The sequence below is a fragment of the Vipera berus genome (assembly GCF_964194415.1).
Source record: "Vipera berus genome assembly, chromosome: 5".
NCBI classification, from domain to species: Eukaryota; Metazoa; Chordata; class Lepidosauria; order Squamata; family Viperidae; genus Vipera; species Vipera berus.
The window spans coordinates 48,230,666-48,253,831 of record NC_138207.1 but is presented as its reverse complement, the minus strand read 5'-3'; the positions used below and the strand labels follow the sequence as shown (position 1 = coordinate 48,253,831).

The following is a 23,166-nucleotide window of genomic DNA, read 5'->3' as shown; positions in this document are numbered from 1 at the left end:
AAATATAATCAATAGGGTTATATTCTGATAATATGTAACACAATTTTTATCTTGTGTCACATTAACTGGCTGGGTGACCCTCTCTTAACCTAAAAGGTTGTTGTTGTGGGGAAAATAGGAAGAAGGAGTATTATGTGTAGTTTGCCACACTGAATTACTTATAAAGTAATAAAGGTAGGATAAAATCAAATAAATAAATGGGTTAACTTCACTTGCGTTAAGTTGTACCCAAACATTTGGGGGCGAACAGCACATGCAGGCCAGGTACTGCAGTTCTGTGCTAAACCACAGTTTGCTCTTACAATTATATGCACTAACCGACCAGGTGGTTCCGCCCCAGGCGCCTAATGGACCCAGATCGGTTCCAGAGGGCGCTTGGGCCTATACCTATCACCCTTACCCACAGCCCAGTCGATGCCCTGGTGGAGGCCTGGGAAACGGCAGCCACCAGGGCACTCGACTGCGTTGTACCCATGCGACCTCTGACCCGACGCAGATCCCGTTGGGCCCCATGGTTCTCTGTGGAGCTCCGGGAGATGAAGCGGCGGAGACGAGGTCTAGAGAGCGGTTGGAGATCCAGCCGATCTGAATCCGACCGATTGCAGTTAAGAACCTTTATAAGGTCTTATCTTGCGGCGATAAGGACGGCGAAGTCTAACTACTTTGCCGCCCTTATCGCGTCCGCAGATAATCGCCCGGCCGCCCTGTTTAGGGTGACTCGCTCCCTCCTTAATCATGAGGTGAGAGAGGATCCCTTGCAGGGACGAGCCGAGGAGTTTAGTCATCATCTGGCGGACAAAATCGCTCGGATCCGGACCGGCTTGGACTCTGACTGGGCAGAGTCTAATGTGGAGGAATCAGGCGGTCTTGAGCACGTTATCTGGAATGAGTTCGACCCTGTTTCCCCTGATGATGTGGACAGGATCATGGGGAGACTGAGCACCACCACCTGTTTGTTGGATCCGTGCCCCTCCTGGCTAGCTTATGCGGCTCGGGAAGGAACACGAGGCTGGTTCCATGCAGTAATAACTGCTTCCTTGAAGGAGGGTGTCTTTCCTGCCGCCTTGAAGGAGGCGGTGGTGAGACCCCCTTCTCAAGAAGCCTGCTTTGGACCCGGCTGTTTTAAACAACTACCGTCCAGTCTCCAACCTTCGCTTTCTGGCGAAGGTTGTTGAGAGTGTGGTGGCGCATCAGCTCCCTCTGTTCCTGGAGGAAACTGATTATCTGGACCCGTACCAATCGGGCTTCAGGCCCGGACACAGCACGGAGACGGCATTGGTCGCGCTGGTGAATGATCTCTGGAGGGCTAGGGACAGGGGTTGCTCCTCTGTCCTGGTCCTATTAGATCTCTCAGCGGCGTTCGATACCATCGACCATGGTATCTTACTGCGGCGTCTCAGGGGGCTGGGAGTGGGAGGCACCGTTTTACGGTGGTTCTCCTCCTACCTCCAGGGCCGCTCGCAGTCGGTGTTGACAGGAGGGCAGAGATCCGCCCCGAGGTCTCTCATTTGTGGAGTCCCTCAGGGGTCGGTTCTCTCGCCTCTCCTGTTCAACATCTATATGAAGCCGCTGGGCGAGATCATTCGTGGTTTTGGGGTGGGGTATCATCAGTACGCTGATGATACCCAACTTTTTCTTTCCACCCCGAACCAACCCAGTGATGCCCTCTCCGTGATGTCCCGGTGCCTGGAGGCGGTTCAGGTCTGGATGGGGAGAAACAGGCTTCGTCTCAATCCCGCCAAGACTGAGTGGCTGTGCATATCGGCATCTCGGGTTAACCAAGTTATTCCATCCTTAATGATGGGGGGTGAGGTGTTACCCCCCGTCGATAGGGCTCGCAACTTGGGCGTCCTCCTGGATTCACGGCTCAATTTCGAAGACCATATAGGAGCCGTGACCAGGGGGGCTTTTGCCCAGGTTCGCCTGGTGCGCCAGTTGCGTCCCTATCTGGACCGAGACGCCCTACGCACAGTTACTCATGCGCTTGTGACCTCCCGTTTGGACTACTGTAACGCTCTCTACATGGGGCTGCCCTTGAAGACCACTCGGAGGCTTCAACTGGTGCAGAATGCGGCCGCGCGAGTTGTAATGGGGGTTTCCCGATACTCCCATGTAACACCTCTACTCCGTGAGCTGCATTGGCTTCCGGTTGCCCTCCGGGTGAAATTCAAGGTGCTGGTTATCACCTATAAAGCCCTACATGGCCTGGGTCCGGGATATCTGAGGGAACACCTGCTGCCGGCATCAAATGCCCTTCGCCCAGTGCGCTCCCACAGGGAGGGTCTGCTCAGGGTCCCGCCGGTAAGAGACTGCCGGCGGGTGACACCCAGGGATAGGGCCTTCTCGGTGGGAGCGCCTGCCCTCTGGAACCAGCTGCCGGTGGAGCTGAGAACTGCCCCCGACCTTCGATCATTCCGCCGGGGCCTGAAGACCTGGCTCTTCGAGCTCTCGGGCCCAGACTGAGGAGGAATTTTTAATTTGGGGTTCTTTTTAACTGACTACAGGGTTAATTTAATATTTTTTAATTTGGTTCTTAATTTTTGTATTTTGGATTTTTAATTCCCTGTAAACCGCCCTGAGTCCTCAGGGAATAGGGCGGTATATAAATATAACTAAATAAATAAATAAATAAATAACCCAGGGGTCGGCAACCTCGGCTCTTTTATGACTCGTGGACTTCAACTCCCAGAATTCCTGAGCCAGCATAAAAGAGCCGAGGTTGCCGACCTCTGCACTAACCAAACTGCCACCAAACACACACATGTCCTCCAGAGAGAGAAGTAATCTCAGTTCTGGAAAATGCTGATCTTTGTAGCCTAACAAAAGGATAATGAGCTAGCCATATTGATTCTGATTAACTGGAAGTACGAGTATTGTAAAAGGGCAGTGAGTATGTGGAAGAATGGGAGTCCTTGTCCCAAAAGGCATCTTGCAGTGAGCATACAACTGATTAGACAGAATCCCTTCCTGTCTTCTCTCTTGCTCCCAGAACATGAAGTGCCGTATTTCCTTCCTCAGTGGGATAGTGAAATTCCAAGAACTTCAAGGCAGAGTTCTGTGTCTTAAGAATGGTTTGTGTTTTCTATTCATCTTCTGCAGGATACCAACAAATTCGTGTTACCCTCTCATTTTGAGGAAGGGAAAGAAAAATGCCCTTATGATCCTGCTCATGGCTATACAGGCCTCATTGTGGGTATGTAGTTCCATTCTCACCAACCCTTTCTCACGCTGCAGCTTTGCTTGAATTCAGAGTGGGCAGAGTGAGAAATTCCTCCCTGAAATGTGTATGGAAGGTTTGCGTGGAGCGTCAAAGGAAGGCAAAACCAGTGATCGTTGCCTGAGAGTCTAGTGCAGACATGTCAAACACAAGGCCCAGGGGCCAGATCCGGCCCGCGAAGTGGTTTCATGTGGCCCCCGAAGCCATCCTGCAAACAGTGAGGGAACGGTCCCCTCTGCCTTGGCCCTGGCTCAGAGACCCTCCTTCTGCCAGAGATCCCCAGATCTGTCCCACTCCTGCCCAGGCCCCCATAGGCACCCTTGATGCCAATGATGTAGAGCTGGCCATGCCCACCCAGTAGGCCATACGCACTCCAGCTGCGCCCATCCAGTAGGTCGCGCCCACCCTGGCCATACCCACCCGGCCCCCCGAGGGCAACCACAATGCTGATGTGGCCCTCAATGAAATTGAGTTTGACACCCCTGGTCTAGTGTATCTCTGTCCTTTGCACTTAGTTTTCCTATTCTTGATGCAAACCATAAACATAGAATGATAATGTTGGAAGGAACCTTGGAGGTCTTCTATCCAAACCCCTGCTCAAGCAGGAGATCCTATGCCTTTCTGGACAAACGGCTGTCCAGTCTCTTCTTGAAAACCTCCAGTGATGGAGAAGCTGCAGTCTCTTCTGATATCAGAAAACAAAGCCCAGCTGTCCATGCAGTGCCCACCTCAGGCAGCGAGTTGTATAAACAAACACTTCCGCTCTTTTGAGAGTGATTGAAGCTTCTTTTTAAAATTTGTTCCCAGCTTTGTCATTTGTGCTAACTTTATTCTTGGGGGTGGGGAGGGAGTTGGTTTTCATTCCTCTGTTTTTAAATGTTTTCAATAATCTGTAAGCCAACCAGACTTGCTTGGAGGTGGGTTGCATATAAATATATTTTCTTGCTTGTTTATTATAGAAATGTCATGGGTGAGTAAAGCTTGGGTTATTTCTTGAAAAATCCTTCCGCGTCTAACCAAATTAAAACTGTCATGTCCTTGGCAGACCCCAGTGGTTCTAACAGATCTGGAAGACATAGAGAAGAGTTTATTAAAGAAAAAAAAGGTTGATCATATAATGAACAAATCTATTGGGATCAGCATGCCCTTATTGCTTTTGCTGCATTTATTTCCCAGATGGCAGTTTATATACAGCAACACGCTATGAATTCCGCAGCCTACCAGACATCCGACGCAACTGGCACCAGCGGGTTCTGAGGACTGATGAATCCTCCTTGCATTGGCTGAATGGTAGGTCCTAGAGCCATAGCTCAGGTCTTTCGTTCCTCACCCTCCTAGATAGTAAAAGCAACCTTGCAATTACGTGGGTTAGCCTTTGTATCTCTGAATTATAGCCTACTTCCGTTCTCCAGAAAATGACAGCCAGCCACTTGAGCTGTCTTCTGGAAAATTCAAGGTATGAACAGACAGCCCCGGCTTCACTTCCTTGAAAGACTCATGGCTCACTATCATTGACCTCCCCTGTGTAAGCAGCAGCAGCCTTAGACACTTTTCTTTCAAAGACCATGCTAACCTTTCCCCTTCTCTTGCAGATGCAGAGTTTGTGGCTTCTGTGTTGGTCAGGGAGAGCGTAAGGAGCTCTTTGGGAGATGATGACAAAATCTACTATTTCTTCACTGAACGTGCTGGAGAGGAGAGCACATCCATATATGAGAAGACCCAGGTGCCCAGAGTAGCTCGAGTAGCTCGAGTGTGTAAGGTAAAATAAATGGTCTGTTGTGAATATACACTTACACTCATGAGGGCACTTGGTTCAGGCTACTATGCAAATGAAATAGAGGCTATGGACACCTCTGGTCATCCCCATAATTTGGTCAAAAACATGAAGCTGAGGAAAGGATTTGTTTAACCTGGCTCTCTTCTTCTGTTCCAGAATGATCTGGGTGGCAAGAAAATCCTCCAGAGAAAATGGACATCCTTTATGAAAGCAAGGCTGGTCTGCTATATCCCTTACTATGAAGTACTGAAAGATGTTGCCAGTCTGGATGGTGGTAACTGGACAAGCACTGTCTTCTATGCAACATTCATCTTATCAGCCCAGTGGTGAGCCAAGCATTTTTATACTGTTGAATTTTTGTTACTTTGTTAATTTTGGGCCCAGACAGTTTATAAGGTTGGGGAAAATTTGGAATTTTGAGAACATGGGATGTGCAGAACAATGAGCCTATTGTTATGGTTCCTGGCATTTTATCTGAAGAAAATCTCTTGAAACTGTTGTTACAGTTGTTAATTGATAAACCTCTTGTAATCTGTTTTACATGTCATCTCTCTGCATATCTGCATAACCTCCTTGATTCCTTCCTTCTTTCTTTCCCCTCAGTCTCATTTCAATGTTAACCCTACACCACTATAGCCATTCCATATATCTGTTGAAAGGACCAGTTGTTCACAGAAGCTTATGCCTTTTGATAAATGTTGTTAATCTGAACAGTTGCCTACAGACATCCAGTGTACTTTTATGAGACACAAAGGCAATGCTGGAAAAAATAGGCTTTGCACTGTGTCAGTTTTTGACATATTCATTTTAAATTAAAACATTCTGTTTTAAAGTCAGTGGAAGAGGAAAGCTGTTAGATACCAAAAGAGGTATGTGAAGGCCCAGTGGTCCTATATTGGTTACCTCTGAGATAATTGTACAGGAAAAAGATGTTGGAAAGAGTCAAAAATGAGACTTTGGATGATGTGATCCATCAACTGTACCAAAAGGCAAGCAGAATGCTTAGCAATGCTTAGGGAATAGGACAGAAACTAGACAGGAAATGCCATGGGCCTCTGAGTATTGGATGCAGTTTTAATCTACCTGTTTTGCTGGAGAACTTGCATTCTTTACTAAAGTGCAATTAATGTAGAGAAGTCCTCAAGCAAGAGACATAGATCATATTTGCCTGAATGTTCTAGGAAATGTTTACACAAACTGATATAAATTAGTTCAGTCTAAGTTCAAAGCCAACAGATACAGACTCAACCCATTTTTAAAAGAATTCTAGATAGTGTGTGCTGTATATGTTCTACTATTCACAAACTCATTAAGCCACTGAGAAAATCATGTGATGTTGATAGGGAAAAAATTGGCAATTGAATTCCTAATCTTTTCAGGAGCTCTTGAGCTAACTCCTCTTGCCTTCATATACTTCTTGAACCTTTTTTTCTTAAATACTGAGGCAGCAGGACCCTTCTTCTAGCACTGCTCACGCTTGGCATTTTATATTGGCCAAGACAGGCAGATTCTCTAACTATACTCAGTCCTCATTCCGTGAACAGCTGTGGTGGATAGATGGAACACAAAAGACTTCTTGGTTGTGATTACCAGTACCGTCATCTGTCCTTATAAATGTTTTGGTTTGTAATTGGTACAACAACTAGCCAGAATTGCTGTGGACATTTTATGAAAGAAAGTCTTCTGGGTGGCTAGCTGTGGTATAGATTAATACTAGCTGCATATGCAGAAGGTGGTAGTGATAGGAAGGAGAATCACACCAATATTTTGGCAAGACCATTTTGGTATAAAAGGTAAAGGTAAAGGTTACCCCGCACATGCGTGCTAGTCGTTTCCGACTCTAGGGGCCGGTGCTCATCTCCGTTTCAAAGCCGAAGAGCCAGCGCTTGTCCGAGGACGTCTCCGTGGTCATGTGGCCGGCATGACTAGACACCAAAGGCGCACGGAACGCTGTTACCTTCCCACCGGAGCGGTCCCTATTTTTCTACTTGCATTTTTACGTGCTTTCGAACTGCTAGGTTGGCAGAAGCTGGGACGAGTAACAGGCGCTCACTCTGTTATGCGGCACTCGGGATTCGACCCGCCAAACTGCCGACCTTCCGATCGACAAGCTCAGCGTCCTACTAGGGACAAAGACTGCAGTTTACCATATGGCCTGTAACTACAACCACAGCTGCATGTTTCTTTTTCTTCGGTATTTTTGAACTAAGCCCAGGCCAGTTTTTTGCATGTTTCTCTTAATGATACTGTGAATTAAAGTTCTCCTCAGTTAATTAGCACTTTTGTGCTTTTGTAATATTTGTTAGCTTTGAAGTCTGCATTTATGCCACCCAGGAAGCTACATCCCCACTGTGAAGGGACTGCATATCAAATATATTTATTAATAATTAGCCCATGCCATTGATTTCAAAGAAGCATTTGGAATGTACAAATGTGTAACCCTTTCAAATTTATAAGGCATCCTTTTAACTTCAAAAACAAATCGTATCACTCTTGTAGACCTTCAGTTGTTTCCCCACCCCACCCCAATGGATCAGTGTAGCTGAATTGTGGAATTTGCTGTTAGATAACAGGATGGCCCAAAGAATTTAGAATTTTTTTAAAGGAGACTAGACAATTTTGAGGGACTACCAGTGGCAATTAATCTTAGTGACTGCTTGCTAGTTCCATACCTTCAGGTGCAAGCAGAATTCCAGCTCTAGAGAGCAAGAGTGAAAAATGGTTATCACACTCTTGTTCATATTTATGAGTTTCTCGAATGAAACTACTTACCTACAGTGTGATACAGATAGCTGAGTGAAATGAGTCCTTAGCCTGATACTTCTATTGTTAAGATTCCAAGTTTTCATCATCCTCTGCTACTGCATCTTCCCTGTTCCCTTATCTTAGGCCTTAGGGAAGACTAATGGACTGTATTCAACCCATGGGCTAGTAGATTCACTGCCACTTCTTTTGACCCAAGAAGTGACAGCAAAGAACTGATAAACATGAATATGAAGAAACGGTGGCTTTGTTCTTCAGAGCATGATAAGGAATGTTGAAACTTCAGATTCTTTATAATGTCCTAGATTATGAGAAAAAGTCATCAGATTCAGTTATTAAGTGAAAAGGCTAGCTAAGTGAAAGAGACTGAGCCAGCTCCAAAGAATGGTACAGCTAAAAGACATGGTGTACAATCTATGTTCTAAAACCAGACATTCATAAGATCAAGGTAGCATACCAAGATCCAAGGGCAAGCCTCAGAGACCCTGTGATGAAGTGCTTCCTGGCAGGTTAGCAACAATGATGGGAATCTGACAATATTGCTATGAGTTGTAAGATGTTAAAATAGCAGTTTGGCTATTTTAACGTCTTATAACTCATAGCAACACTGTAGCTGAGTTTGATCAAAGCAACAACTAATGATAGATTAAAGATGTTCTGTGGTTTGTAAACCATTAATTATGGTTTACAAACCATAATATCATTAATCATTATCATTAATCATGTTGTATGAAAGTCCATTGGGTTATTAAATATTGTTGAGTACACCATGATTTGGTCTATTGTGAAAAGGCAACTTATATCAAAAACGCTGTGGGGGATTTAGTGGCATCAGTAGTGTAGTAACAAAATCTTGTTGGTATTTTAAGACCCTGGCAGTTGTCTAATTGTGTTTGGTGCTATTGATAAATTTTCAGATTACTGACATCCTCTGCCACCGAAGTTGCCTCAAACCTCTTTGTATCTTACTGTAATGCTGATGACAATTTCTTGGAAGTCAAACAAATATAACAATGAAGAAAACCAATTGTTTGACTGCAAAAAGGTTGCATGTCACTCCTAAGGGAATGTAATCCTTCACAGAAATTAAATTTACCTACCTTGTGACTGATGGTTAGATCCATGAAATTTAGGCTTTCCCACCATTTTCCTATATTTTCCAGGAGGAGCATACAGGTTTCTGCTGTTTGCCGATACAACATCTCAGAGGTGCAAGTAGCTTTTGAAAGGGCATACATGGAATACCAAGACTCCTCCCGCAAGTGGTCCCAGTACACTGGGGATGTGCCAGAGCCACGGCCAGGATCAGTGAGTTATATTCATCTATATCTTATCTTCATCTTTATTCAGGTGAACTATACAGGAGTTACATGTATTCCCTTGTCATAAGAGATCCAACGATCCAGGGTGAAATAAACATAGGAACTCCCTGTGATATTTTACAGAAGAGTTATGCCTTTTTTTTTACTGTTGTTAAATGATCAAAAGGGGTAGGTTGAGTATATAAGGAAATTATATGGGAATTCATCTAAATCTTTGCTGCAGTTTGAAGGTATGCAAGTCCTTCAGAAGGCTTTAGTTTGTATGCTTTAGTTCTTTGTGTAACCCTTTGAAAGCTTAATTCCTCCAGTTGTTTTGGATTGTGCTCCCAACATTTCTAATTCATAATGATGGGAACTGGAATAAAACATATCTGGAAGGAGCCAAGTTAAAGGCAGGAACGTTAAGCTTTGGATCTGGTGGGGCCAATTATAACAGTTTCCTCTCTGCAGTGCATTACCAATCTTGCTCGCAAAAGAGGCTACAACTCCTCCCAGGATCTGCCCAATAGTGTGCTGGATTTTATCAAGCTTCATCCACTGATGTATGAAGAGGTGAAACCTACAGATAGAGTGCCTCTGCTAATAAAGAAAAATGTGGTCTACACCCAAGTTGCAGTAGACCGAGTCCAAGCCCTGGATGGGCATATGTATGATGTCCTCTTTTTGGGAACAGGTAATTGCCATTAGATTCATTGTGCATGTATGCATGTTTGTGTGCACTCTAACAACTCAAGAGACTTTTAATTGTTAGTTCCTTTCTTAACTATATGCAAGGAAGACTAATCATAATTTGCTTTTTTCGTATAAGTTTTCCAAAGCTCTATTTCTTTATAACACAGAATTTGGCTTCCCTAAAACTAAGCTATTTCAGTATCATGCAGTTTTGATTGATATACGTGCTGTATTTTTTCCCTTATACCGGTACTTTATAATCTACTTCCCTTTGCATTGCTTCTGGAGGGAGCGCATCCACCCCTTCCCTGCAAACAAAGAATTCACCCTTCTTTGTTTTCAACTTCCCCTGCTCAGATAAGCTGTCTGTTTTGTGAACATTTCCCTATATCTTAAGCTCAATAGCTTTTGATTAAGAAGAGAGACAAATTTAATCCATAAAGAGAAATGGGAATTTTGTTCTAGAAAGGGGCAGGTGACATCCTGGACACACAGTTCAGGGTAGTATTTAGGATTTTCTTAATTCAGAAATACAATTCTCAGTAGTCAGAACGGGAGGGCCAGGCCAATCTTTGATTTGTAGTGGTTGCTACGGTATAAATGACCACTTGAAATCTGATTTCCTCCAGAAGTCTTCAATTCTTCGAATTTTAGTGCCAAGATATTCTGATGATACAGATTTAGGAAATCTACCCTGCGACAGAGACTAGATCTACATTCTTAAAGTGCACATTTGCTCCATTTCAATATGGAATTGGATAGATATCTCATGTCCTAATCAGGAGCAGGATGCAACCATGTCCTACAACAGGGTCTTCTTAATAATGAGATTGTAAAGTTAATTCTTCTTGTTGCTCCTTTAAATAATTAACCTTCTCTGAATAGGTAATGGATGGATTCACAAGGCTGTCGTCATTGGCTCCACGGTCCATATCACGGAGGAGATGCAGGCCTTCAAGAACCCCCAGCCTATAGAGAACATCGTCATTTCCAAGCAACAGGTATAAGCAGTTGTGGACCTTCCCCCAATACCGTTAAATACAGCACTTTAAATTACACTTGTCTCAGTGAAAAGTTGTGCATTACAAAAATAACAAACTAATTTGAAGAGTTGTATTCAAATTTAAGAATCAAATTTGAATGTATTACCAATTTTTGCCTAGTTTCTCTTTAGTTGGTCTCCATGTCCACAACAGGCTGGAAGATAAAATAACTGATAGAGATATTTTACCATTTCATTTTTAAGAGTGATTTTCTGACTTTATTTTTTTATTTATTTTTTTAAATGATTTCAGCTTACTTTTCATTATTAAATGAATTCCGAGGTTCACTACTTAGACCCGAGAGCAAAATGTACTGAATTTTTAAAAGGATGAATATTTTAGACTTTTATATAGTTTATTTTCAGCTTCTTAACTGAATTCTTTCCAGCAGTAGTCCACTCATGGTAACCGTGAACTTCCTTTATTTCTCTTGTGTAGTTGAGGCAGAAAAAAGCCATTCTTCATTCATTCTGAATGAAGGTTTTATTAGTGGTGATGCCACTGCTAGGTAAAAAAAATTGCCTTGAGCTGTTTTTTTGTCCTTTCTGTTAGCTATTTAATCCACCCAATGTAGTAACTACCACTTGTTTAAGGACTAATCACGTGATTGTCCTTTGACAAATGGAGCTTGCTATTCCAGTTCCTTTGTGAAGATATTTGCTTCCCACTTTGCATTGTGTCTTTTTTAAATTTTTCATTTTTCATTAGATGCTTTAATAACTGTTGGAAAAGAAGTCAACACAGGAGCATTAGTAGGAAGTCAACACATTAGCATTTCTCCTGTTGAATTTCTCTGTTCCTATCAGGCAAAAAAGCACTGACTCTGTTTCAGCATTATCCCAGGTTTATTCTAAACTCTAGATCAGGGGTGGGGCTGACTCAGAAATTCTGGGAGTTAAAGTCCACAAGTCATAAAAGGGCCATGATTTCCCACCCCTGCTCTAAATGCTACAATTGATTTATGGCCTTTGCGGGAAGCTGGTTCTCTGTCCGTGAACTGGATTACTCTTACCTTCATTCAGCATGGGTATAAAGAGCTGGCGTACAACACATCTGGAGGATATTGGATAGGCAATTTTAAAACTTAAGTTATTAGTCTTGTAAGCATAGCGTAGCTGGCCTGCAAAAATCCAGGGGAAACTAGATGGCAGCAAAGAAATTGAATTTTCTCTATATCTTTGCTATCATCTAGTGGTCATTTGGATTTTTTTTTATCAAAGGTATGATATATGCGGGGTGTGCTCTTCAGCTATTTGTTTGGATGGAATATTTCTAAGTTTAACTGAATCTGCCACTTTGAGATATGAGCAAAAGCAAAAGCAATCCTTTCGCTTGCTAGAAGGAAAATGTAGAAGGAGGGAGACTGTTGGTTTTTCTTTTTTCTTTTTTGCCTGTCTTACATTAAAGAGAAAATACCTATTCCCAGATGTTTTGGTGTGAAGGTTGCTATTGGAGACCCACTTCATATTAGGAAATGGACTTGAGAAAATAATACTCTTGAATAAATGTTGAATGAATAATAAATAAATATGGAATAAATGGCTGCATGGATAATGCCAGTATTGTGCTCTTATTTCATTGCTTCCCTCTGCTGGAAAACCCTGATGTTGCAGTCAAGCTAACAAAGAATTTATCTTTTCTGGATCACAATCCTCCTTAGCAGAAACACAAAATATTATTCTGAGAGAGAAGTATTCTATTGATGGAAAGAGAAGGATAAAGGATAAATTAGAGAGATCAAAAGCAGAACCAATGGTAAATGACCACAATTGGTAGATAATGTCCATATCATTTGTTCTTATAGCATGCCTAACCAAGAATAACCTTGATTTATTTCATTAACCCATATTGCATGGGTTCCCATGACACAATATCCATAGAGGCTGACTTTGTATCATATGCTAAGACAAAAAGTGCTTGCCTAGTTTGTGCCTTTTGTGTAATATGAATACAACCATTGGTTTTACTTCCACATGTTTAACTAGATTCATGGATGTTTGTTATGGAAACAACAAAGAAGGATCAGTTGACTGATTCAAATAACCACTGAGGGGTGGGGGGGTTAAATAGACCACCAAACTAATCAAACCTTGCCTAACCTAATTCCACCCAGCTGAACCATAGGAATATCAAAACAAAATTAGTTGCCCTGTTTTGCCTCTCTGGTTCTCCAGGGATATGATTTGAAGAGGAAAGAGTGGCTGAAAAAGCAAGGCTCTCCATTATGGTGCCAATATACCGTATCTCAGCCAGTGATAAATTGCAGCAACCCAGATATACTTAATTCCTTCTGCGTGGCTGATGGGAAGGACACATTAGATAGTAAAATAATGCTTCAGGTGCAAGGACTGATGGAATACTGTTGATTTCTTGGCAGGTATTTTGTGTTCACCAAATAGATACATTTAGTTCAAATAGCATCACTATTTACAAAAGCGCCAGTAAGAAAGATCTGACTAAGTCAGTAACTAACTGAGCTCTTTTTATTATGGAAACAGGGTCACACTTCAATTTTCTTTTACTTTTATCTCTTTCCATCACCTAATAATGGCCATCTAATTATATTCCTTTATCTGCCTAATGGGAAGAATAAGTGGTTAGAATATTAAGGGTGCTTCCAGATTGTAGTACTAGTACATGAACAAAAAAAAATGGTTGAGCATCTGTTGATTCCATTCAAATGCTTAATGTGGTTATTGAACTAGCTCATTAAAAATGTAAACAAGTATTATCTTAACCAAGCTGGTGAAAACACAGCTACTGGTTCTTTAATTGAACAAATTAAAAATGTTTGTAGAAATAAGAAAAGGCTGGAGCACTGGGGGGGAAAAGTCAGTTGAGTTATCTGAACTCCTTGTACATTTTTGTGAATGAGTCTGGGTAATTGCACAGCAGAAGCTCCATCAGAAAGCTCTCTTTGTGTTATCCTAGTGATTGTCAGTGAAGATTTCAGTGGTTAAAGAGTACTGTCCATGTCTTAACATTTCTACTCTTCCATGTCTTAAGACAGGCTGCCATTCATCTGTGATTTGGCAAAATCAATATACCCTGCCTTAGGGTAGGATGGGGAAAAGATGACAAACTCATTCATCAAGAATAGTATGCAGAATCAATGCTAAGCATCTTTCTTTTGCAGAGGAACATATACATTGGGGCCCAGAGTGGCGTCTTGCAGTTACCACTGTCCACTTGTTTGCAATACATCACCTGCTTCAGTTGCATCCTGGCCCAGGATCCATATTGTGCCTGGGATGGCAAGAGCTGCCGAGAAGTAGCTGATGTTCTGAACAGGTATGTGTTGTGATTCCGTGCCAGCCTGTGATCCCGGTAGTTGAGTCTGGGGAATCAGAGGAGGAGGAGGGGCCTGGAGACCTATCAGAGTCTGAGGGAGGCTCTGATGAGCTGCAGGACTTACAAACTAATGAAGAGGCTGGTCCTTCCACTCTGATTAAGCTGAGAGCCAGCTGTGCTGGGAAGCTGAGTCAGATTCGGAGGAAGCACAGCTGGAAGACCTCAGAGATGCTCATAAACACAGACAGGTCACACGAGTAGGACAGAGGGAGGCAATGGGGCGACTCCAGGGGAGAAGGAGAAAGCAGTGAGAAGCCATGCCTTGGGGGCTGCGTAACAAAAAGGGAATGTGTGGGCAGGGCTGGTTGCTGGAGGCAACCGTTTGCAAAGACTTCAGTTTCAAGAGATCAGGGTCTGTTTATTTTGCCTGTGAGTTATTTCCTGTTTGACTTGTGCTCCATTTTGCTTTTGGACAAGGTGTCCGTTGGAAAAGTGTTCTGTTGCTTTTGTCTTCTGGGACAATTATCAGGTCTGTAACTCAAATAAAAAGGGTTTATTTTTTCAGTCTACTGTTAAAAGAGGGGTTGTCTTTGTGAAGTAACAAGGACATACGTAGGCTGGGACAGAACAGTATGAAAATGTTGATTGTGAAGAAGAACATATGGGTTCAGGCTTCCTATCACTAACTGAGGTCAGATTATTTTTTGAGGATGTGCTGCAGCTTCTGTAGACATCCTATTTATTAGTTCACTAGAGTCACATTAAGTCTTCTCTGTCCATTTCTTTCAAAAGAGGGCATCCAATAGAATTCCTTCGCTTTGGTGTTTGTTAAAACTTGGATTAGGTTTATCCTATTGAGAGCCGGTTGTAATTTCCAAGCAACAACAGTAAAGGACATAGTTGAAAAAAAGTAAAAGCATATTTATTATTATGGTTGGTCACAGAGTCAGTCAGATATTCAGACCGGATTTGGCATTTTTATCCGTCTATCGAGTTCTTCCCAAGGACCTGAGATAGGTAGATGTTGTTGTTTGATGGTGTATTAATTAAATTTATAGGCTGCCCATCTCCCAGTGATTCTGAGTAGTTTACACAAATGATACAAAAAAACTGCAAAAACTACACAAGACAAAAGAACTATGATAGCAAAGAAAACAAACCCAGAAGGAAACAAAAAGGAGCATTAGTTGTCTTCTCCAAAGATCTGGGCAAAAGGCCAGGTCTTGAAGCCATTTTGAAATACCAATAGGATTGGAGTTGTTTGAATTTTTTGGGGGGGAGGGGGGAGGGAGACCCTCATTCTAGAGCAGGGGTGTCAAACTCAATTTCATTGAGGGCCACATCAGCATTGCGGTTGCCCTCAGGGGGTCAGGTGGGTGTGGCCTGGGTGGGTGTGGCCTACTGGGTGGGTGTGGCTAAAGTGTGTATGGCCTACTGGGTGGGCATGGCCAGCTCTACATCGTTTGCATCAAGGGTGCCTATGGGGGCCTGGGCAGGAGTGGGACAGATCTGAGGGTCTCTGGCAGGAGGAGGGTCTCTGGGCCAGGGCCAAGGCAGTGGGGGCCGTTCCCTCACTGTTTCCAGGATGGCTTCGCGGGCCACATGAAACCACTTCGCGGGCCGGATCTGGCCCCCGGGCCTTGTGTTTGACATGTCTGTTCTAGAGGACAGGTGCTGTTATAGAAAAGGTACACTTCTGGCTCTGATAATTGTCATTGTTTAATCAGTGGAACCTGGAGCACACCAACCCAATTTCAGCTATAGAGTATTTCTGTTGCTATACAAAGCATATTAAAAATTTCCAAAAATTAAAGCTCAAAAATGTAAGGCAGCTAACTCATTAAACTTTTATACACCTATTTAAATAAATATCTCTTATCTATTTCTTTATAAAAGATATTGTGAGGTTAGGTTCAGGTTAGGTCTCCCCAGATAATGCATTCCTGAGAATCAGTATCTCATGTAGAAAATCTTAGTTTCATCTAAGCTCTAAAGAGTTATTTTATGCTATTATTATGTGCTTTCTGAGTATTTAGATCTCTATAGATTATATATTACACTGTGAGATGAAATAAGAAATGTTGGTTTTCTTATTGTGCACATTGAAGTGCTGAGCAAGCGAGTATTTGTATAAGTATGTATTAAAGAATCTGCATACATGCCAAAGAAATTTCATGTGAAATTTGCTGAATATTGCAGAGATTAAATATCTTCTAGCTGCTGTCTTTCCCAGCTGATCAGAGTCCTTCTTATTTTCACCAGGTCTCTGCTAATTCAGGATGTGCTGCATGGCAACATGGGATGCTGGAATGATTCTGTGTCGGGTAAGGTGGTCAGTCTGTTCCCTCCTTGGTCCCCTCTCCTTTCTAGTAGTTGAAAGAAAGATCCTTCAGAAAAGATCAACTGCTTCCTAATTCTTTTGGACAGAAAGAATTCCTTTCCTTCTCCTTTTGCAGACTTAGTATTCATAGATAATCAAATATAACCAGTATAAATGTTTGTGCAATAATAAAATAAACACAAAAGCCCAATTATCCATGCACAAATTGTAGCTACATTATTAAGGCAATCTGCATATAATTCTTAGCCTTATGAGTTTCTTCTGCTTTCGAAAATAATTTCCTGGATCCTGCAAGCAAGTTCAGTGATGTGATAGAAGATAAAAATAGCAAGTTGCTTAGACTCATGGGCATAGATGGACCCAGCCAATGGAAAGAGGTACTGGATGAAGCAGTTGTGATAATTCCTGACCTGAGCTTAAATATCTGGATCTCTGCAAATTCTGTTTTCTTTCCTAAAAAGACAAAGCACTTGGTTAATTTGTTTTTAAACCATATTTTCACAGTTTTGAAGTTTTCATTCTTACCTGAGCACTTGGAATCTTACCTCCTTCAGACTGAGAGTCCCAAACCCCTCTTCCCTACTGTTAAAGTGACACTGTGTGCTGACACTTGAATTATTACAACAGAAGTTGGGTAGTGAGAGAGCCCTTGTCTGTTATTGTGTCTCTTACAGCTATGCTTCTGCAGAAGAACCGGACAGTGCTGCGTGGTGGTGATGTGCTCTTGCCTTGTGAACAGACATCCAACTTGGCACGGGCGACTTGGATGGTGAATAGCACCAAAGTGCTTGCTGACGATGGGCAAGGACACTTCCACGTAGGTGTAGATGGATTGTTGGTGACAGACACACAGCTTGAATATAGTGGGGAATACCAATGCTACGCTGAGGAGAATGGTCTGCAGGCCTTGGTAGCTACCTATGCTCTAACTGTGCTGCCCAAAGAACTGGGGCCACAGCAGCTCAGCACTCCACCTCTCCCGTCTTGGCATTTGCCCAGGGATGATTCTGGGAACATGAACTTTATCTACATTGTGATCATCACAGTGCTGAGTGGATTATGCTTCGTGCTCATGGCTGTGCTTTTCTATATCTGCTGCTTGCAGAGTCGTAGAGGCAAATATCAACTGGGGGGTCCACAACCATCAAGTGTAGAACTGCAGACTGTTTCTTCAAATTGCCTGAGCAAAGGAAGGCAGGATGAAGAGGAGCTGAGCACCTATCCAGATGGCTGCCTTCAGATCATCCCCGGAGAAGCCCCTACCTTGTCACTGTCACCCAAAGTGACACCTCTGGCTCTCCCTCCTCCCCCTCCCCCTCTCCCTGCTGAGTTCACCAATGGCATTTCAACATTACCCAACATGCTGCGCAAAATGAATGGCAACAGCTACATGCTCCTGCGACAGAACGAGGAGCCGTGTACTTCACCGCTGTACAACTCTTTCACTGAGGAGCTGAGCAAAATTCTGGAGAAGCGGAAACACACCCAGCTGGTAGAAAAACTGGATGAGAGCTCTGTGTAAGGGGGGGGGAAGAGAGTCCACGTGCTGAACTATTCTCTCTTGCCACTGCACAATTCCGCTCCCTCAGGCCAAAAGAACCAGTGTTAGGACTCAGCAACTACCTCCGGAGCGGCCCTCCGGAGCCGCCATAGACTCCGCACTCATTTCTTTTATCTTGTTGTTGTCTTTTTTGTTGTTGTTGCTGTTGATTGTTTTGTTTTTCAATTGCTGTAAACAAAGAAATCTGTTTAAATGGGAATTATATTTATATAAAAGGCTGATCAATAAACATGTGCCACAAAGATGTGTTGGGTTTGTCCGGTTGTCTCCTACTTCCTTCCATCATGAGTGCCATTAATTTCCTAACAAGAATCGTGCCAGCCAGGAGTCTTAGTAAGAAATGAAGGCTTAACTATGATTTTAAGAAGTTGGTAGCAAAACTTAGATAAAACATTTTTAATGTGAGAACTGCATTTGAATTGTTCTTAAGGTGAATTGTGATCATGAATGGTGATAGACAAATCCTCCTTAAACGTGATTTACCATGAATAACTTTAGGCATTATTGTTTTGTTCTCTATATTGCACACACAGTTTATATTCATAGTTGTTGAGGAGAGTCAGCATAGTGAATGAATAGGTCATCTCTGATCTTTCTCTCAGTAGACTAGTCCACAAGGCCAGGAAAGAGAAGTACTGAGTATTGTAATTCAGCTACATCTAGAAGGCTGTAGGGTGCTCCCAGACAACAGCAACTGGGGAATTATGTTACAAAGCATGGCATTTAAATTCTAGTGGCCATGAAGTACATTTAAACAAACTTTATGCCCATTAAAGGTTAACTTACAAGTTTTGAATGCCACCTTTCTAAGACAGAGTAAAAGGTCAGAATTCATTTGTCATCGTTTGTCTCAGAGCTACCCAGATATATTTGGGTTACAGTATTTTTTTGCTTATCTATATAAACTTTCTTCTGTTTCCTTCAAAGTGGAAAGCTTCTTTTATTCCTTCTCTGAAATAGATCTCATTCACAGAAAAATGTGTAAATGTTGAATTTAGTGGGGTGCAAGAATAGATGCTTAGATCTTAAGGCATACTTTTCCAAAATCTACCACACAGAATATTTTCTCATTTGGATTTAGTATAGTGAGAGAGTGACATCTGCCAAACTATGAGACAAAGCTGCTTATGCCTAATATAGAGCAGGAGAACACTGAAGTATATTTTATTTATCTCCTTGGGTTAATATGTTGCTCTGCTTGATGGAGACTCAAAGTAGTTTACAAAATCCTCTTCAGTAAAATGATAAAAAAATATACCAGACTGACAAAAGATGAAATATTTTTATTTATTGATCACATTTAGGTACCACCTATCTCACTCTCAACATGACAATGAATTAGAACTGCAATAAAATTTTCACCAAAGAAATAAACACCAACAAATGCTATAGTAAAGGGTCTCCTCCTTCACAATATTCCAGCCACCTTGAGTTTCTAAGACACTGCAACATGGTACACTTTAAATGTGTTGCCTGTAAGCCTCAAGAAACCATTCCCTGTACTTGCTATAAATATGGGTTTGTATTCTAACACATCTGGAGGGAAAAGCTTTCCCAAAACTATCCAAAAGTCATCTAGAGCTGCCTTCGTTCTAACATGAATGAGTGAGGATCTACATTATTTATTTATTTATTTTATTTTATTTAGATTTATATACCGCCCTTTCCCCAAGGACTCAGGGCGGTTTACAGGGCATTTAAAAAACAGTCAATACAAACATTAAAACAAATTAAAAGAGATTAAATAGAACCCTGAGAAAATTAAAACCCAGTTAAAATTAAAATTAAAAATATTCTCAGCCTGGGCCAGAGAGCTCGAAGAGCCAGGTCTTCAGGTCCCGGCGGAAAGAACGGAGGGTGGGGGCAGTCCTAAGCTCCGCAGGCAGCTGGTTCCACAGGGCAGGCGCACCCACTGAGAAGGCCCTACCCCTTATGGAGTGAGAAAATAATTTGCTAATGAAAAAATGACTTCAGTGATAGAAAGGAACATTTTATTTTCAATTTTGATCAAACCTAATCTGAATCGGAAATAATCTTTCTCTTTCCAGATCACTGGAATTAATGGCATGTAGATATGGGCCCTAATATAGGGTGTTGTTAGGATTTCTAAGACAACAATATGAGCATTGAAGAATACCATTATTGTGATAATCATGTTTTTGATGGTCTTTTCTTTTTTTTATTAAAAGGTTTTACAATACATTTTATGTTTAACAAACCAAAAAAAAGAAAAAAAACCCTCCCAACCCCTTGCCCCCCAACCTCTTCCCCCTCCCCAACCCTCCCCAACCCCTCCCTCCCTTTCCCCTCCCCCCCCCCCGCTTCCCAGAGCAAAATACAGGGTATAAAAATACAAACAATCATAATCTAACTTACGCAAACAATCCTAAACTATTTAAACTACCGAACTTTAACTCATATAAGAAAACTCCAAACATATATATATATATCATATCAATAATTATACAAATACAGAATAATACTTTCCAATCTAATACCAAAACACAGGGTATAAAAATACAAACAATCATGATCTAACTTACGCAAACAATCCTAAACTATTCAAACTATCAAACTTTAACTCATATAGGTAAATTCCAAACATACATATATATATCATATCAAGGATTATTCAAATACAAAATAATACCTTCCAATCTGATACCCAATAAAAACAATCTCAAATAAACCAATTTATATCAATTGTCTAAAACTATTCCTCATTTCAACTAAGCTTTAAATTCACATTATCCTAATGTGTTATACAACTTAAAATACCATAGATTACTTTCCAAACTTAAGAAATTTTTATATAATCACATCATTCTTGTATTCTTATATTCTATTACCTATTCCAATATTACCCATAAAAATATTACAAATTAACTTCAATCACAAAGAAAACAATTTATATCAATTTTATAAAACTATTCTTCTATCCAAATAAAAGCTTAAAATTTTTCATCCAAATAACAAATCATAACCTACAGAATATCAATAAACACTACTACAAATCTTCCCAATTAACTTTTCATAATCATCTTAGAACTAAAGCAACACGAAATATTACATAATTATTTTATAAGGGTAAAAAATATATCCCCAAATATTTAGTCCTTCTAGCAATTCCAATTCCCATAATCCTTATTACATTATTGTCTCTTACAGTTATGTGACTAAATCTTCAGGCTTGATTCATTCGTCCAGAAGTAACATGCCTCTTCCAATTTCTGGCCTTTTCCAGTGATAATGAAATTTGACCCCCTCCTGTATCTTTCACATCTGCCTGCGTTAACCCTTCAGCAACTTGCGGGTTCTCTCTGGAACGTTGAGACTCTCTCTCACCTTTTTTCTTTGTAGATTCCAAAGATGGTATGGGGACTGCTTTTAAAACATTACTGTAGAAATCACGTGCCTGAATCTCCGTGGTAAAACAGTACCTCGTACCTTCATAGGTCACCACCATGCCCACTGGTATTTGCCATCTAAACTTAATATCACGTCGTCTCAATTCTTGTGTCAAAAAAGCAAATTCCTTCCTTTTCCTTAAAATCTTTGCAGGGATCTCTTTTAAAATCAGAACTTTTTGCTCAGCAATTACAAAATCAATATTGTAGGAGGCCTGGATAACTTCATTTCTAATCATTCTCTTTGTAAAATAAACCACCACATCTCTGGGTAGTTTCCTTTGTCTTGCGATCCACGAATTAACACGGAAGATTTTATCTATATCTTGTATTATTTCATCTGCTGGTCGCTTCAACACCCCTTCCAAAGCCTCAGAAACCATTTTCTCCAAATTTTCCTTAGGATTTTCTATTAGGCCTCTGATTCTTAAAGCAAACTCCATCTGAGAATACTGTGTCAAAATCAAATCATAATCCATTTTCTCTATTACATTTTCAGTTTCTGTCATTTTAGCTTCCAATCTAATATCATTTTGAGCAAGATCTTCCACTCTGTCATCCAAAATCTCAATACTTTTAACCATGCTTTCTATTGCAGATGTGATGTCTGCTCTCATTTCTTTTAATTTCTCTGTAAACTTCTCCTCCAACTTTTTCTCCATTATCTCAACAAATTGCTGCATTTGCTTTTCCATAGTCTCTTGCAACAGATTCTGCAAATCTTTTGCTGTAAAAGCTGATACAAATTCAGATGCAGAGGACAATGAAGTTTTCACCGAAGACTGCTGCCTCAGGGCAGGAACTTTAGAAGATATAGCCGCCATTTTCACCCTCTATTGTTAACTACGCACTTTCACTTACAGATTCAGCAAAGTCCATTGAGTTAAAGATCAAAACATCATCTTCACCAAAATCTCCTGCATCGCTCTGCCTGCGTCGTTCTCAAAAGCTCTTCCTTGCTAGCAGGGATGGTTGCGAACGCCCTGTTCTGCTCCAAAAAACCCGGAGCAGAGGCGCCTCGCAGTCCGGAGCATGCCCAGGCTTCGTGGGGGCTCAATCCTTCCGCCACCAAAACTCTAAGTTCTGGCAGCCCCGGAGAGCTCTACCCCTACCTGGACGCTCACCCCCTCCTCTTCTCCCGAGGTGGGGGCTTCCGAGCCGCCGAACAGCTGATCAACGCTGTTTTCGGCGGCTCTACGGAGCTGCGAGGCTGACAGCCAAGAAATGGCTGCCTCCGGCGTCGCCTTACCATCCGGAAGCCCATTTTTGATGGTCTTTTCTAACATTAGGAAATCTGATTTTTTTCTACATAGCATTTGAACGTAGAAACTTCAATATATGCTGTAATTTACTTGCTCCAGCTATATTTAAGGTAACTCTAAGAAACTCATTAATAGCTTTTGTTTTGTTCAGATCACTCAAAAATTGCTTAAGGTATTTATGGCCACATTAAACTTTTCTGTTATGTTACTTAATGATAATGTGTACAGCTAAAGACCATACAAAGGTATTTTTGTACTGCAACTTTGTTAAAGACCATCTGAATGAAACCTTAACAATCAGCTCAAAGATCTTAGAGCAGGGGGTCTTTAAACTTGGCCATTTTATTTATTTATTTATTTTAAAACAAGTTTTATTGGTTTTTCAGTTAAAATCTACATATTTAGAAAGCATCATGGTTACTAGGTAATCAGAGATTCAGTAACAGAGATTCAGTAACAGAGTTTTCAGTTCATAATTCAGGTTACATTATCAAAACATCCTTCTCAATT

At 41.5% G+C, this 23,166-nt stretch overlaps 1 protein-coding gene across 7 annotated transcripts in view; it reads left to right on the top strand.

Moving 5' to 3' along the window:
* Window positions 1-18,227, top strand: part of SEMA4G (semaphorin 4G) — a 119,243-nt gene extending 101,016 nt beyond the window's left edge. For all 7 annotated transcript variants that reach the window (XM_081329364.1, XM_081329359.1, XM_081329362.1 and 4 more), the window contains 10 exons: window positions 3,100-3,193; window positions 4,394-4,507; window positions 4,810-4,976; window positions 5,151-5,320; window positions 8,921-9,065; window positions 9,530-9,752; window positions 10,637-10,752; window positions 13,931-14,085; window positions 16,348-16,409; window positions 17,101-18,227. In XM_081329364.1, coding sequence (XP_081185490.1) covers window positions 3,100-3,193; window positions 4,394-4,507; window positions 4,810-4,976; window positions 5,151-5,320; window positions 8,921-9,065; window positions 9,530-9,752; window positions 10,637-10,752; window positions 13,931-14,085; window positions 16,348-16,409; window positions 17,101-17,948 — 2,094 coding nt within the window. In that variant the 3' untranslated portion in view covers window positions 17,949-18,227. The remainder of the gene's footprint in view (window positions 1-3,099; window positions 3,194-4,393; window positions 4,508-4,809; window positions 4,977-5,150; window positions 5,321-8,920; window positions 9,066-9,529; window positions 9,753-10,636; window positions 10,753-13,930; window positions 14,086-16,347; window positions 16,410-17,100) is intronic.
* The last annotated feature ends 4,939 nt before the right edge of the window (window positions 18,228-23,166 follow it).